This window comes from Silurus meridionalis, chromosome 27 (genome assembly GCF_014805685.1).
Source record: "Silurus meridionalis isolate SWU-2019-XX chromosome 27, ASM1480568v1, whole genome shotgun sequence".
Lineage (NCBI taxonomy): Eukaryota > Metazoa > Chordata > Actinopteri > Siluriformes > Siluridae > Silurus > Silurus meridionalis.
Window position 1 is genome coordinate 13665129 of NC_060910.1, and position 18014 is coordinate 13683142.

Below are 18014 nucleotides of genomic sequence, written 5' to 3' on the forward strand. Positions count from 1 at the left end.
TTGGTTCTTGTTACATTTTACTTTTTACATAATATTAATTTACTTCTCATATGCAGCAATTCAGTGCCATACGCCTCTCAGCAACTTTCCTTTCTTACTTTGAGTTTCTATAATGGCATTATGATTACTTGAAGTTCATCTGATCAAACAGCTGCTTTAGTGAAATGAAGTGTGTTCAGGTCAGTGTGTAGGCTTTAGTAAAGCACTGCAAACACGTCCTGAATCAAGTGTATGGCCAGACTTCTGAGGTCTCTCCACTCAACCAGAGCTAATATTAAGTACCGCACGCCCCAGGGAATGAAAGGGCTCTATGAGTCACTCTGTGGCACTTATTCACTCGCTCACTTTCTCTGCCTCTGCTGTGTCATTAACCCACTGTCCGCTGCCTCTGCAAAAAAAAAAAAAAAAAAAAAACTGTCTCATGCCTTGTCCTTTTTGACATTCTCTTAATCAGAAGTAGATTAAAACCAGCCGGAGGCTGAGACACAGAGAGCGAGCGTTTTTTTCATTTTCCGGTTCTATAAGACTCACTGTGTTGCTGTTACTAGAAAAAGCAAGAGGGAGAAATATAAACTATTTTTAGCAACAAAGCAGAGAAAATTACATCAAAGAAACCAAACTGCAACTTTGAAAATCTAATTGAATGTTTTATATAAATTATATAAAATGTTTTATATAAATTAAACTTCAAGACTCTTTTTCCTATAGCACAATCCATGTTTCAAGGTCAAACATCTTAAGATTTTATTCCTTTAAATTTTATTTTCTGCCAGTTCTGTCAGAAAAATCTTTTTACAAATAGTGCAGACTCTAAAAGGTTTAAAGGGTACAAAGGACTGACAGGGAAGGGTACTGCTTTTTCCTCCTTCCAATAATCACTTCTCATTCATTTTCCCCAGTGAAACAGCACCTGATCCAGACGTCACCGCTCAGCTGGAATCAAGGCTAATAACCACATCTTCTGTCATATCAGTGCATGAAACATTCTGGTGTTATCCGACAGCAGATGTGCACTGACCACAGGCCCATCAAAGCCCTGTCTCATGGGGGGGTCGTTCCTCACACTCCAAACTATAAACAAATAAATGAAAAGTACAATCCTGACACTAATCAAACACAACAGGGGTAAAGTCTGTGAAATTTATACACAGAAAAACTTTGAGCCAAGCTACTTTTTACTTTGTTTTATAAGAAAAAATTAGGTACAATTAAGTAAATTTGCAAGCAGCATTCTCAGGGGCCAAGCACCCAGACTTAATGTCATACATCCACAGATGTAGTGTTGCCAAAGCAATCACAAAAAAGCGTTATAACAGGATTCAGGATGGAGTGAGAAATTTGGGAATTTCACAGTGACTTTTTGAGAAAAGCAGTGAATGAAGCAGTTGGCAGCAGTGCACTCAGGACAATGTAAATTCTGTTTTAGTGAAAATTAGATAAAATGCGGTGAGCACTGTCAGCATGTTATTGAGCCTTTTGACCGGTAGGTGGTGCTGTCACGAAATTTGTTTTGTAGCCATAGAACCTGAGAAAGACGACGCAGTTTTGTGTCAATGGACATTGCTGAGATAAACTGCAGCCTTGCTTCCTTTTGGCAGCTTCACAGATTTTTTTAAACTTTTGTCCAGGTTTCTGTGACAATGATGTGTGCCAAATTAAATAACAATTGGACAAAATTTGTAGGCAGATTAATGGTTTTTGTTTTAATGGAAAGACACCCTTGGCAAAAGAAGAGGAAGCCACAACAGCAGCAAATGAGGAATTAGATGAAGAAAAATGAAAGAAGAAGAAAAAGGAGAAAAGTCTGAATAAAAATATTCTCCTAAATAATAAACTTTATTTACACCGCACATTATTTTAATTAGTGCTAATATTTTCCTAGCCGTGTCACTGCAAAACATTTCTTATCTTGGAAAGTATTGAAATTATACTATGCTTCAAATTCGTTTCAATTTATTTACGTATTGCCCCTCACTGTCTTCCCACATTTATTATTGTCACAAGCAGGAAAAGATCACGAACATGACAATATTAATTTATTCATGAATTTAAAACCTAGAATTTTAAATCGAACAAAACAAATCTGATTTCAAAAGATGTCACCTACAATGGTGTGAAAAACCTGCAGGTAGTGACAAACTTTTGCTGTTGCACTTGCAATATTTGCTGTTGTGATACTAACATTATCTGAAATACTCATCCTTTACTAACATATACTTTGTCATACTTTCATGACTTTACACTTCGAAAGTCACGGACAACACATTTTCTCCACGTTCTTGTACAAACATAAAGCTCATGTCTTATACATGCATGATGCTGCCACATGATTGGCTGAAGACTGCATAAATGAGCAGATGTGCAGATGTTCCTATGAAAGTGGCCAGTAAGTGTGTTTAGATTCTTGTATAGCTCAGAGGAAGGTAAACATCATTTTTCATCAGATAAACATATTTAAACAAGTTTTTGGAGTCTTTAAACAAGTTTCAGATAAACAAGTTTTTGGAGTCTTTTTTTTCCACGAATAGACGCTGATAAATCATCAGGGTTTTAAATGCTCGGCGATACATTTGCTCTCTTGACATAACTGGGTAACAGGTTCAATGACAGACTCTACACACCCATATCCTAATAAAAGGGTTCCATGGGCACAGGTCCCAAAGGATTTGGGTGTGTGAGGGCTGTACAGAGAGCAGGGGCTGATTTACAGAGCCATACTGTCCAAGGTTACTCTAACACTAATGCAATTTGTGGCCTGGCAGCCAGAAAGGAAAAAAAAAGAACTAAAGGCTTTTGATACACTTTCACACCACTTTTCCTCCCTCCATTTCTTTACCAGCCTCCTATAGCCCTTGTTCAGCTCCAGCCTTTAGGTTCCAGAAAGCTGCTGACACATCGAGCACTGCAGTGGCCAAACTCCTGCAGCGGTGCTTTGCTCCATGCAACATCACCTCTATGATGCACTAAATACAGTGTACAGGTTTATATACAATACAATGTGGCTCCCGGGATGTGTTTTATAATGGATCACTGGGTTTATTTTATGCTTTATCCAGTAATAACAGTTAAATTAAATCACCCCAAAGCTATTTAAAGTGTCATTAGTGAAAACAAAGAGCATGCCATTTTGTCTGAATGAGCACGGTTTAAAGCTTGATTTGGGGAAAATTGCTTCAAACACATGATACATTTGCAGGAAGGCATTATATTAATCGTGTTTATAGTAGTACACTATATTGCCAAAAGTTTGCAGACACCTGGTCATAAGCATTGTATGTGCTTTTTAAGCATCACATTCCACATTTAGTCCCAATTTGCGTTTATAATTCCCTCCACTCTTCTGGGAAGACGTTCCACTAGATTTTGGAGTGTGTTTGTGGACATTTCTGTTCATCAGCCAAAACAGTGTTAGCAAAGTCAGGTACTGATGTAGGCCTGGGGTGCAGTCAGTGTTTACATTCATCCCAAAGGTGTTCAGCAGGGATGAGATCAGAGCTCTATAGCGGACCACTCGAGATCTTCCTTTCCACACCATGTCAATTATATCTTTATGAGCTCACTTTGTGCATAGAGGCATTGCCATGCTGGAACAGGTTTGCATTTCCACGTTCAGGTGAACGCAAAAGTCCTATAAAATTATGTGTCTCCAGCAGAACCACATTTCGCAGGAAAGGTCAGGTGTCCCAATACTTTTGTCCAGAAAGTGTATATCAGTAAGTCTACACAGATCATCCATAACATTAATACTACTCACAGGCAAACTAAATAAAACAAATTATCAATGGGGCCTCTTAAGGGGTGGGATACATAAGGCAAAAAGTGAACTTCTTGGAAAGTCTTGAAAGCAGGAAAAATGTTCAAGGGTAAGGATTTGAGCAAATTTGACAATGGCTAAAATATGACTGAAGGTCAGAGAATCTCCAAAATGGCAGGGCTTGGGTAGTACCTTCCAAAAGTGCTCCAAGGAGGGACAACCGGTGAATCGGCAACAGGGTCTCGGGCACCCAAGACTCACTGATGTGTTTGTAAGGGAAGACTGGTCAGATCTAACAAAAAAAGCCACTTTTGATACAAGATCTAGTTTTGATACAAAGGTGTCATAATGCACAGTGTATCAAAGCTTGCAAAAATGCAGAGGTTGAGTGCTCATGCAGACCCCCATCCACCACTGAAAGTGCCTACAGTGGTCACTGAGTAATAGATGCAGATCATGAAGTACTGGAAGAAGTTGGCTTATCTGATGAATTACATTTTGTTTTACATGATGTGCATAGCCAAGTGTGTATGCATCAGTTATTCATGGGTGGCCCCAAAATGCATTTTGTGAAGACAGTGGAGGTGGATGATGCTCTAAGCACTGTTTTGCTGGGAAACCTTGAGCCCTGGACATGCAGGTAGATGTTACTTTGGTACATACTGTACCAACCTGAACATTGTTTGAGACCCTATCAAGTTAACTGGCAGTGGTCTCTTTAGCCAGATAATGCACCCTCCAAATTGCAAAAAAAAGTTCAGGAATGATTTGCAGAAAGATTTCAAGGTGTTTATTGGCCACCACATTCCCCAGAATATCTCTGAGCTGTGGTGTACAATCCAAGCCCAATCCAATCCTACAGTACAGTACATCTCCCAACGATTTCTACAGAAAGAATCTGCTGTTAACATTTTGGTGACAGATACAACATACAGAGGTCTGGTGGAGTCTAAGAAGGACCTACACTACATTGGGCAGGTGGTTTAATTGTTACAGCTGGTCAGTATTTAAATAAAAAGTTTGGGAGCACTTCAGCATGTAAACAGGCAAATGTTTAGAAGCAAACAGTTGTTTATAAAGTCACAGATATACTGTAGATTCCAATTACATCAATTAGCCAAAACATTAACACAATACAATATACAGTATTTCAGTATTTTGTTAATTATAGCTTTTTCCTTCCGTTCTTCCATTCTTCCTTCCGTTCTTCCTTCCTTCCTTCCTTCCTTCTTTCATTCCTTCCTTCCTTCCTTCCATCCATCCATCCCTTTCTCCCTAGCCTTTCCTACTTTCTTCCTTCCTTTATTGTGCTTTTATCCAATTTTGCTAACACTGCATGGCAGCTACCAATCTGGAAATGTGAAAACAATTGTAGAAAGCCACTGCATCTTTTCAAACTGCTACTGGCAAGCTGCTAATGGCATAAAGATGACCAGCTACACTTTCTAGGAGCTAAAGCCATGCAGAATTGCCTGGGTTCTTTTAATTAGACCACAAAACCTCATTATTCCTGACACCTGATTCCTGTGATGATGAGAATCATTGTATTTGATTGAGGTTACAGTGAAACTCTGTATTTTAAATGCAAAATATACCAAACAAAAACAGTTAGCTGCACATTACATCCATAGATATATAGGCAAACCTTTTTATTCCATATTAATTAATATGATTCAGGGTTTCTTTTTTTCAGGAAATAGGACAGTGAAGACAATAAGATAAAAAAGGAAGTAGGAGGGTGAAAAAGCAAGTGGGAAATTCTGCTCTGAAATTGTTTCCTTGTACAACCTTCACTCTTACACTTCACTGAACACCTATTCATTACTGAGAAATTAGTTTCTGCCAATTACAACAACCATTAATATAATGGGCAATAAATGAGATTCACTGAACATAAACACCACCTATCTTTTTCTCGTCTTTTCCTTCCATCATGTTATTTCTTAACAGTATTCTGTCAGAGTTATTCATTCATGAAGCCTATCCTGAGTATACTGAGTGTGAGATGGGAATACATCCTAGACATGACAGGAGTCAATCATAACCAGAGTATGGCTGATGTGTGTAAATTGGATCAGAAGGAACACGTTTTGAATATGTAACTGATAAATGGTGTGTTTATTTGTGTCAGAATTTGCGCCTTACCTTTACTGAGCCCCCTGCACCAGCATCTCCTGACACACTGCAGGGAACAGAAAGAGCTGTCAGTGTATTACCATGCGGCAAGGACTGATATTGTGACAGCAACTAATGTCTCACGATGCTAAAATTCAATGTTGCAATCAGAAAACGGTTGTTATGTGTCTGAAATGTTCCTTGACAAAAGTTGCGGTCTGCCTTGGGCGTTTCAGTACGTAAGTGAAATGAAGCGTGGCACTCAAAGAAACCTTGAATATCTAGAGGAGCACATCCTGGGGTTCTCAATCCACCAGGCTCCATTAGGAAAGAAGGGAAGCTGGAGAAAGAGTTCAGAGTGCCATCAGCTCAGGATCTATAGCCATGCACACACCCCATCCACCCCCATGATGCATGTGTGTTTTTGTTTGCAGTGAGTCACTGACAATGTGGCATCTGAAACCAACTCAAAAAGCAGCCAACAGCTATTGAAATACTTCTTTCACAGAGCGATACAAAGAACAATGGCAGGCGCTGACCCAGATTTTATTTAAAAAAGGACAGCATGTTGAGGAAATTCAGGAAATATGTTTAACTTTAACATAACAATTTGTGATCCTCATATCAATTAAGAAGCCCTAAAATTGTAAAAGTTCTGAGTACACAGGAATTGGACATTTTATGGACAGGAAAGACTAGAATGTGTTCTGCTTTTAAGTACATGCAAGTGTAAAAATGGCATTAACAAGTTTATTTGCCACATGTGTTTTATTTAGCTAATGATGTCTCATTAATTAATCATTTGAAATCTTTACTTAATACTAATGAAACTTGGTACTCAGTTATTAATGGATAATAAAAACCTGGATAATAATATTGCACATGGTAATTCATTACTATTTACTGCATTTTAAGTCGAATATGTTTTTAAAAGTAAATTAGTTCTATGGTAATTGAGAATATTTGTTAACCAATGCTACTGTACATTTTAGACCCTGAGGTACTTGATGAGGTATAGCTAAGTAACAGTTCTTCAGGAAAGATCAAAATCTGTGGAATTGCTCCAAAGTTAAAACTAAACTACTGCTAATGTATTTATTTAGTAGGTAATATGTATAAGTGTTAATGAAGAGCTACTCAATTATTTCTGATTGCAAATTTACCTAGAATTTGTAGAACAGTAATGTAAAGTGTAACCAACTTTACTACTGTATCTGCAGTAAGATTACCATTGTGAGATGTGAGATTACCACTGACAACAGTCATACATTTTATCTGTACTGACAGAAGAAAAAACTTGTAATTGAAGTCAAGGGAAAGTGAATGAATTAATCAGTTAATTATTTTTGAAATATAAGTGCAAATATAAAATGATAATTATAACAGTGTTAGAAATAAGATGGAAAAGTTTTGCCTCAGTAGGAAAGTAGAACTGTTTAATTTCATTTGATTGTGTTAAAATTGTTGTCAGTAGCAATCGCATGCTCTATGGATGTGGTTGAAAAAATTAAACAAAACAGGATAATATTGCAAGAGTAGTGTATCATTACCACAACGAATGTGATTATGAAATGTCTTCAGGTTACATATGTAACCCTGGTACCCTAAGGGAACAAGATGCTGCATCAACAACGCTTTAAGAACGCTTCCGTGTTGTCCATGCTCTGAATCATGTGTGTAAATTGTGATGCTTGTAAAAATATAAATTGTAAAAATTTACATTTCCCATTTGGATAAATAAAGTATCTATCTATCTATCTATCTATCTATCTATCTATCTATCTATCATCTATCTATCTATCTATCTATCTATCTATCTATCTATCTATCTATCTATCTATCTATCATCTATCTATCTATCTATCTATCTATCTATCTGTCTATCTATCTATCTATCTATCTATCTATCATCTATCTATCTATCTATCTATCTATCTATCTGTCTATCTATCTATCTATCTATCTATCTATCTATCTATCTATCTATCTATCTATCTATCTATCTATCTATCTATCTATCTATCTATCTATCTATCTATCTATCTATCTATCTATCTATCTATCTATCTATCTATCATCTATCTATCTATCTATCTATCTATCTATCTATCTATCTATCTATCTATCTATCTATCTATCTATCTATCTATCTATCTATCTATCTATCTATCTATCTATCTATCTATCTATCTATCTATCTATCTATCTATCTGCCTGCCTGCCTGCCTGCCTGCCTGCCTGCCTGCCTGCCTGCCTGCCAGCAGGGTGACGTCCCGACCAGCGAAACCGGCGCTAGCTCCTGAAAGCAAAGGAAGTACTGCAAGGATGCCGGCAGTGTGGCCTGGAGACGCAGTGTCTTGTTCCCTCAGGGAACCAGAGTTACATACATTAACTGGAGACATTTCCTTCAAAAACTCCAGCTGCATCAACAACGCTTTGGGAACGAGAGTTCAGTAACGCCAGACTGACCAGTCTCTGCCTAGTGTGTAAGAGCACAGCTGGGTCGAAGGACAGAGAGGCCAGGAGTGTCACCAACAAAGGTCAGCAGGGTAGACCAGCCCACAGCATTGCAGATGTCATGGGGGGAGGACCAAGCCTAAGAGGCTGCCACACTCCAGGTTAAGTGCGCTCTGACCCCAAAAGGAGCGGGCACCTAGAGAACTCATAGGAGGATGCAATAACGTTCACAATCCACCTGCTAAGCGTCTGCTTGTTCGCAGGGAGGCCCATCCTCGGAGGGTTGTTCCGAGACTTGTTCTATGGATGTATATGTCCGGTTGCTCGCAACAGACATATTCGACACCCTGGGGGTGCCGAGGAGGGGCGGGGCGGGGCGGGCCCCGTATAATGAGGTGCACAACTCCCTTTCCCAACAAAATCCTCATAACGTCCCGTGTCAGGACTTCTTAGCCCTCTTATTGGAAATGACAGTCCTCAGATATGTCTCTCACAGGGCTTCGGCGCAGAGCATCGCACAGAATCCTTTTGTTGCTGGATCGTTCTTGGTGCTGTGCCCGCCAAGCAGAGTGACATGGCAGAGTGACATGGGAGGAACCACTGAAATGCTGCAGACTGATCTTGGCCTTCTGAAACCTCTCTACGAACAGGCCAGTCAGCACTAGAGGGTGAGCCATAGATGCCTGGGTCACAACCTCCAAGAGCTCCTTAATCTTCGGCTTGCAGAGAGCGGCTTCCTCAGGAACCGCTCCCAGGCAAGCCACACACAGGCTGTGTGTATACCCCCCGTAATATTGTGCGCTTAGTATTTTTGCTTGCCTTCATTTACTTTTTTAAGTATATATTTTTGGACATTTACCACTTACCAAGGGACAAACACATACATAGAGACAAACACAAACATAGAGCGCTATTTTCCATGTGCTTTTATAGCTTCCTATTTGTCACCCCACCGCTGACAGCCCACTTTCCATTAGATGGCCTACACACATGATTCAGAGCATAAACAACGCGGAAGCGTTCCCAAAGCTTTGTTGACGCAGCTCAAGTTCCGGAAAGGGAACCAAAAAGATCTTGCTCAGTTTACCTCAGGGCAGCGCCGGCCGAGCTCTCTGCAATTTGTGGGCTCGAGATCCACTTGGTCTCGTCCACTATGGTGCGGGCGTGAGGAAGGCGCCCTACATCCTTTATCATCATCAGCATGTGGCTTGAGCTCTTGAGAATCTGTACAGCTTCGTCATGAGCAATGCTGCGGAAACTATGCCCATTCACATCCATGATCTGATCTCCAACCTGCAGCCCAGGAACAAGAAAACACAGAGTAAACACTGGGATATATACTTTTATGGCATTTGGTAGAAGCCCTTATATAGGCCGACTTACATTTTTAAAAGATCTAAGTTATACAGCTGAGCAGCTATGGGGCTTTGCTTAGGGAACAAGGAGAAGCAACTAGGTGTGGCTGGAATTTGATCTCACATACTTCAAATGAAAAGGCAAATGCCTTTAACTCTTCGCCACCACTTCCCATATAACATTTCAATGTTTGTATCACTCCACTCATCTATATTTGCAATCTAAAATTCTACTGTTTGAAATGAAAAAAAAATAAAAAAAATAAGAGAAGTAAATTATACTGAATAATTATTTTTGTAAGAATTAACATCAGCTAGTTAGCCAACTAACAAAGGTTCCCTGGTGGTCTAGTGGTTAGGACGCGGTGCTCTCAATGCTGCAGCCCGGGTTCGATCCCCGGTCAGAGAACCAACCCCAGCCATTAGGGTTGCACAAGCCAAGCCCGGATAAATGGGGAGGGTTGCGTTAGAAAGGGCATCCAGCGTAAAAACATGTGGGTGATCCACTGTGGCGACCCCAATGGGAGAAGCCTAAAGAAAGTTTTTTTTAGTTAGCCAACTAGCTGGGTTATAATTGCATGTCTATGACTTCTTTAAGATCTATGTCAACTAGCAGAGCATTAATACACACACCATTTGGCAATACTGGGTCTGAAATGCCACTTACTTGAACATTAGTGCTTTGTTATAGGACAATCATTCGACTGCTCAGAATTGAGAATTCAACAGAAGTGTGGTATAATAATAAAATATTGTTTATGCGTGTCTGGTTTAAAAAGAATCATAAACTTATATGAAATGCACCTCATATTATTGCTTTGAGATACTTGTGTACAAGCTCAGAGCTTTTTCAGTTTAGCTTTTCCTCAGAGTTTTTCATTCTGTATTGTAATTTACAATATATTGATTTAATGAGGGCTAAGCACATGCCACATCACAGTTTCCCAAGTTTGCTTTTTTAATCATTTACAGGTCCTACTGTGATTGCAGGGTGTAGTGATATAATCACACTGATTTTGTCCACGTCATCAAGCCTTGCATTATAACAGATCCGCTAAACCTATTCATGCAACCATTTCTCACGATCGATGAACTTCTAATCCAGTGCAGTATCGAGAAAATGGGTTTAAAGTGGAAAAGTTATCGATTCGATAAAGAGTAAGAGAATGTCACTCTGGCTGCACTCTGGCTTCTATAAAACCTATAAGAAAAGTAACCATCCAGTATTAGAGAGCACCTCGTATAGCAGTAATCAGCTCTCAGTGTTAGAAAACGCTCAATATATCTGCTGTGCGTTCGACCTCATGAGGACACAGAAATTGCTTTAGGGAGCTGATGTTGCCTTCCCACAGGATTATCCAATCACAAGCCACAGACAAAAGAGCCCCAATCTCAGGCTTAATGACATGCAAGCTGCTAAAACAGCACAAAAGCTGAAGATGTTCTTACAGGTCAATAGGGAAATCAATGTAAAGAGAAGCGTTCTTGAAAACCTCTCACAGGCAAAGGACTGCAGTCGATGATCCAGATGGCGTTTATTTCATAGATTTTGAACAAATTCAATAGTTCAGACATATCCAATCAAAGATTCAGCACATTTGGAATTTCCTAGGCTGAGTAAGAGATAATGCCAAAATGTTTTTACAGATGTAAAGGCATATTCCTTGATCTCTTCCCATTATTTAAAAACAGTTAAAATGTATATGAAAATGTTATACAGTATATTACAGCAAATTGTAGTCTATAAATAATTTCTTCCTGTGTAATATTATAAATAATTTAATTGTAACATCAGTGTTAAAAATGATAATGGAATTTCTTTTTCTGTAAGAAAATATTTTAAATACAATAAAATACATATATAGAAAAAAACCTTGATACATTCTTATTATTATTCTGAATATTTAGTCAGGTGTTACAAAACCAAGTGGATGTATAATTTTTGCACCAGTGTAATTTTCCCTTTTTGCCCTCATATTTAAAAAAAAAAAAAAATCTCTCAAAATTACTCATGACATAATTCCACTGATTAATTCCAGCCGATGCACAACAACAAGGCTGGAATGTAAAGGTACGCCCAGTGGAAGTAGGTTGCAGAGGGTTCGTAGCCACCACAACATCCAGGCTGCTCAGGGAGATGGGAGTACGAGGAAAGGCCTGGGTCTTTAAGTGAGTTGATGGCATCTAGGGAGTGAACCTGGGACGCTGGGATTCACTGCTGAACCCTCTGGAGGTGTCGTGGGCCTATCAGCGAAACACCCAGGAAGGAGGGCGCCCACTTGACAACCCAAAGGGTGCCATCACTCAGTGGACCATCCCACAGAGTCTTAGCGGTGCCTCAGTATACTGAGTTATTAGAAGGAGCAATCTCAGGAGAAGGAAGGACTGAGGAGTAGTGTGGCAGAGGGTGCCACCACTGAATAGACCTTCCCACAGAGTCTCATCGGTGCCTCAAGCATGCATTAAGGGATATCAACATCAAGTCCTACACAACAGATCTTTGTATATGTATATATATATATATATATATATATATATATATATATATATATATATATATATATATATACAGTATCTCAGTGGCCAGGGTCATACAGAGGTTTTCCAAGATGGACTCGGAACAGGCCTCGCAAAGGTAAAAAAACTATGAGAATGGATCTGAAGTGTAATTAATATAAACAGTGTGCTACATTGGGGTAGGACCACAGTTGGCACAAACAGTTCTGCATTTAAGCACTTATGACTGAACGGTATACCTCAACAGTGATGAAACTGTAATGAATGGATATTCGGTACCAGCCAGATGAAGATGGGCTTTCTTCAAGTCTGATTCAATTTTAGGTTTGAGGCCACTGTCACCACTGGCTCGCTCATTAGAGACAAACTTATAGGCACAAAACGTATACATTCCAACTTCATAACCTCTTTATCTATTCACATCTGTTTGGGACAATGTCTATTGTCAAAAGCATTATACTAATAAGGCTGAATTTAATTACATTACATTTAATGTTTGCCAAATCAACAGCACAATTTACATTAAAGACTGATGCCTTCTGCTGCAACTATTGATTCTCTGCCTACAACCACAAATAAAAAAAATAAATAAAAAATGAACCAGTGAAAGCCATTGTGAGGTAAAATCACCACACTACTTTTACATCCCTCAGTGTAAAGAACAAATTCTTTACTTATCACTTATACAATCAACCTTTTCTGGCTAGTTTATTGCTAATGCTACTGTGCTGCAACATCAGTCCAAAATGTACTATTTAAGTAGCATCTTTTGAGCATTCCATGTTCTGACAGCACAAACAAATGTGTTCGTTGCTTTGGAGTCCCAATTAGAAACATATCCTCAGGTTAGTACAAAGTGTCATTAAGTGTGTTCAATTTTTACTAAATTTCACTTAGTGTATTTATGACAAATTGTCATTAGTAGATGCCAGGACTCTAATCTCATCCACAAAGAGTCTCATTGGCTTTTGATTTGATTGATTTGTTCTCAGGAGCTACAATTCCACATGTTTAATCCATCTAACGCTAGATCGTATTCCTGGCCTGTTTTTACTAATATAAGGATATGATTCTGCTAGGGACTTCAAAGCATGTTTGTAAGTTGCCTTAGAAAATGTGTTTATACAGTTTAGATGGCATATTTTTTTTTCATGCACTCAAAAATCTATCGTGAAATAGAGGAAGTATTTTTTTTATTTATGAATTTAAAGTAAAGAGACAGTTTGGTCCTGTAGTTTAAGGGTAACCTAGAAAATGTATTGTGTAGAAAATGAATGGGATTTTCTCATCCTTCTCAGGAAGTAGAGATGCTGCTGGGCTTTCTTGCTAATGGAGCTGTTGTTGAGTTACCAGTTTAAGCTCTCGCAATCTCCACGGAGGATCAGTGGAGAATGGCCACTCTGTGCTCTCTTTTGTTTTGTCAACATTAAGAGACAGGTTGTTGTCTCTACATCAGACTGTTATTTGTAGCACCTCCTCTTTATATGCTGACTTACCACCACGGTTGTGTCATTAGCGAACTTGATGATGTGGTTCAAGCTGTGCATTGCTACACAGTCGTGGGTCATCAAAGTGAAAAGCAGTGGGCTGGTGGTGCTGGAGATGCTGTTCCTGATCCGGACTTAATTAGGTCTCCCAGTCAGAAAGTCTGATCAATCTAATAATTTCCTCACACTTTCTAATGATAATGCCAATCTCAGACAAAGATGCATGCACTTTCTGAAAATGGCAGAGGCAAAAAAACTGTTGAGTTAAATCATAAGAGTTTCCACTAAGACAGTCCCAGTGAAGTCACACTGCATTCAGAAAGTATTCCGACCCCTTTAACTTTTTGAAATGTAGTTATGTTACAGCCTGATACTACAATTGTTTAATTTTTTTTTAAATTAGTCTTTACTCAGTACCTGACACAGACAAAGTGAAAACAGAATTCTAGAAATGTCTGTAATTAATAAAAAACAACAACCAGACTCTGGTCCGAATACGGACCGCAATGCAACTTGAATCCAGTGAGATATGTATTCATTACTTATGATCATCTCTAGGTTACATATGTAACCCTTGTTCCCTGAGGTCACGTTGCGTCAATGCTTTGGGCACGCTTCTGCGTGTCCATGCTCTAAATCACGTTTATAATCTGTCCAACAGAAACAGCAATGTCATTGGCAGGGTGACGTCACAAACAGGAAGCTATAAAAGCAAGTCAAGAGAGTCAAGAGTCGAAAGGGTTTTTAAATTGTCATTTCTACCATACACTGTCGTACACAGTACACAGTAAAAACTGTGCAAAACTGTAACAATGAAAAATGTGGTGGAGACGACGCTAGCTTCTGAAATGAATGGAAGTGCTACAGGGATGCAGGGATTGTGAGCCTGGAGAGGCATCATCTTGTTTCCTCAGGGAACCAGGGTTACATCATCAACGTTTTGGGAACGGGAGTACAATATCGCCAGACTAACCAGTCCCTGCCTAGTGTGGTTGGGCACAGCTAGGCCGAAGGACGGAAAAGCCAGGAGTGGCCCTAAGGTCAAGGCTATAGAACCTGAAAAAGGTCAGCGGGGTGGACCAGCCCACAGCATTGCAAATGTCTTGAAGAAATGCTAAAACCAGGCCTTAGAGGCTGCCACACTCCGAGTGGAGTGAGCTCTGACCCCAAAAGGTGTGGGGAGACCAGAGGACTCATAAAAGGATGAGAGAGCATCCACAATCCACCTGCTGAGGGTCTTCTTGTTAGCAGCTGCTCCGATTTTTTCCGTTCTGTGGATGGTTGCTCCCACTGGACACAGCCGGTTAAGCTTATCCTAGTCAGGGGCCTGAAAGGAAGGAGGATAGAATGCCTGCAGACACACAGCTGATACCCATGCTTGCTTTCCATTAATGTTTATTCCTTTTTTTTTTTTTTTTTTTTTTTACCACTTACTATTGACAAAGAAACACATTTAGAATTGCTGTGAAAGAATTCAATCAAGGTTTTATCAGACCAGAGAATCTGGTTTAAGAGTTTTTCATGGGCTTCTATGGGTTTTGCACAGAGGAAAGACTTCTGTTAAGCCACTCTGCCATAAAGCCAAAATCTGTAGGGGTTTGCAGTGATTGTTGTCCTTCTGGAACTTTGTGCCATCTCCACACAGAATCTCAAAAGCTCAGTCAAAATGACTATCGGTTCCTGATCACCTCTATTACTAAAGCCCTTCTTCCCTAATTGATCAGTTTGGCCAGATTACCAGCCCTTAAAAGAGTCCTGGTTGTGGCACACTTCTTCTATTTGAGAATTATGGAGGCCACTGTGCTCTTGGGAATCTTCAGTGCAGCAGCAATTTTTTGTAGCGTTCTACAGCAGTATCAAACTGAGATATTCTGGGTCGGATCAAAATCCAAACTCTGTCTCTCGTTTCGGACTTATTTTTGCTATAGAATTTTATAAAAGCCCTGGATAGACAGATGGCACAGACATTTACCGAAGGTCAATATTACTTTTATATTGAGTCTGTCAAATATTTGCCCAGTGTCAATTGAGCTTTTAAATGGATTTAGGAAAAGGGCCGTATAAACAGGGAATTATCAAAGAGGGGACAAAGCAGAATACGTTTTACACCGGCGTGATTACTGGCTTACTTTTATTTTCTTCTTTGTTCTGCCCCTTGCAGAATGAAAAACAGGACAGAGATTAGTTATCGATGTATCCATGTTTTCTTCCCTTATTTTGTGTAGTAGATAGAGAAGAAAGGAATGATAATTTATTTAAGTATAGTACAGAAGGATGAGACAAAAAGAGAAAAGAGAGTGCACCCGATTTAATTCTTCCAGAAGCTCATTGTTCGCTTCGAGAAGACGAACTTCTTTCATCTTCTGTCAAACCTTTAGTCTGCATCTTTTTATGAATCATATTTATACCTTCTTATCTACAGTATAAACATATACACCGTTATCCCTCTTAAGGGTCGATTGCTTTTAGTCCAATCTCTGCGCCATTTCCACTCCCCACTCCTGCATCTCTAAATCCCTTTTTTTGCTTTAAAGTGGAGCGTCTGCTTAAGCCCTTGAAGGACTCTTTCTCTCTCTTTGTTACAATCGCACAAACCTGATTCAACGCAAGGCAAGGAATAGCAAAGCAGACCCCACAACCCTATTTTTCCCAGTGTTCTCCAGCCGGTAATAAAAAAGCACATGAATTATGCTATTATGCCACAATGTAGATTACTCACGTACAAGCAAAAAGAAAAGGTCCTCTGGCTCAGTCACAGCCTTACATCTATCTTGAGACCGACCCAGACAACATCTGACTGATAAACATGTCTACCGAGACTCAGCTGCAGTCATATTCAGCCAAGCTGTGATGGGGCCAGACGTTAATGAGACCCAGCATAGGGCCTTGCAGATGGGACAAACACTAGGAGCATCAGTCAAGATAAGATTTCTCTGATGTACACACATGGATGCTTGAACAGCTGATGGAAGGCTGTTACTTTCCTCTGGACACATCGCATTCTCAGGTCAATTCAGTTAACCTAACTGTCTCCATCAAATTCTCTAACCTGTGTTGTGACTTGACACTTTCATTTAAACTAAATATGATTTTTTTTAACACAAGATCTCATTTAAATAAACAAACTGTAGCTAAACAAATTAAAAGTTTAACACAATATCATTTTGCACAAAGCAAATGCAAAAAAAGACCTTTGAACTGTACAGTAAAACTGTTTTCCTACAGCAAATTGTGCCACATTTCAGTCTCGCAGAAACAATATACCAGTGGTGGGCTGGGGATATTACACTTAGTCCTACCTGAGTCAGTCCACCTATTCATACCATCATTATGTGTACCTACTGTATGCAATGACAATAAAGTTCTATCTATCTATCTATCTATCTATCTATCTATCTATCTATCTATCTATCTATCTATCTATCTATCTATCTATCTATCTATCTATCTATCTATCTTTCTATTATGACAGTATAATCGCAGTATAACAGAGAGCAGCATCACAGACAAGTATCTCATACAATAAGAATGAATGGCATTATTAAAGCAAGAAACCCAACTAAGCCAAAGTGTATGTTTCTGTGCAAATTCTACTAAAATGCAAAAGTATAAATGGTTCATGAAAAAGCTTAACAAATATTTTGGCTGACCTTTCCTCACAATGTCCCAAATGTTTCACAATTTCTTCTCCTCGGTCAGCAATTGTGGAAAAAAAAATCGCTCTCTGACTTATCCAATCCAATCTCATCCAATCAAAGGATGTGACTGCTGAACTGTTTAGACACCTTCTAGAGTAAGCCTTGGAGTAAGCAAGTTGCAATCTGATTGGTAAGAGCAACAGCTTTAAGCAACATAGATTTGAACCAATAGAATGCCTTCAGTGTTCACAGTGCTGGCCTTACAGCAATTCCCTTTTTTCCTTTCAGCATGGCAGCTGAAATCTGATTAGATAGAAAGTCAAGCCGAGTGACACAGCTCCTCACAGTGCATCAAAAAAAAAATGGTATGTAATGAAGAGAATAGAATATTGGCAATAATTTAAAACATATTTATGGACAATAATATATTAAAATATAAGTCAGTGATTCTGATAGAGTTTAGGGCAGCAGATGGCCTTGCTGGCCCTGACTCCCTGCCACTGTAATATAAAGTTCTTCATAATCAATGAAGAACATAATCGATGAAGAAAAGAAGGTCATCTGTGTTAAATCAAACCTGTGATTTTCAGTCTTGTGTGCTCAGACCAAGTCCAACGTGCTCTCACTATGTGACTAAGTGTGTTCTAGTGGTGCAGACACATTGATGAAATACTGGTTATTGACCCAGGAG

General features: G+C 39.2%; 1 protein-coding gene across 1 annotated transcript in view; it reads right to left on the bottom strand.

Annotated features, from left to right (window-relative positions):
* The window catches only part of whrnb (whirlin b), an 87784-nt gene that overhangs the window by 20733 nt on the left and 49037 nt on the right, over nucleotides 1–18014 (bottom strand). The window contains exons 4-5 of the mRNA XM_046842118.1: nucleotides 9414–9619; nucleotides 5900–5936 (exon numbers count right to left, since the gene is read on the bottom strand). Of these exons, the coding sequence (XP_046698074.1) occupies nucleotides 5900–5936; nucleotides 9414–9619 (243 nt within the window). The remainder of the gene's footprint in view (nucleotides 1–5899; nucleotides 5937–9413; nucleotides 9620–18014) is intronic.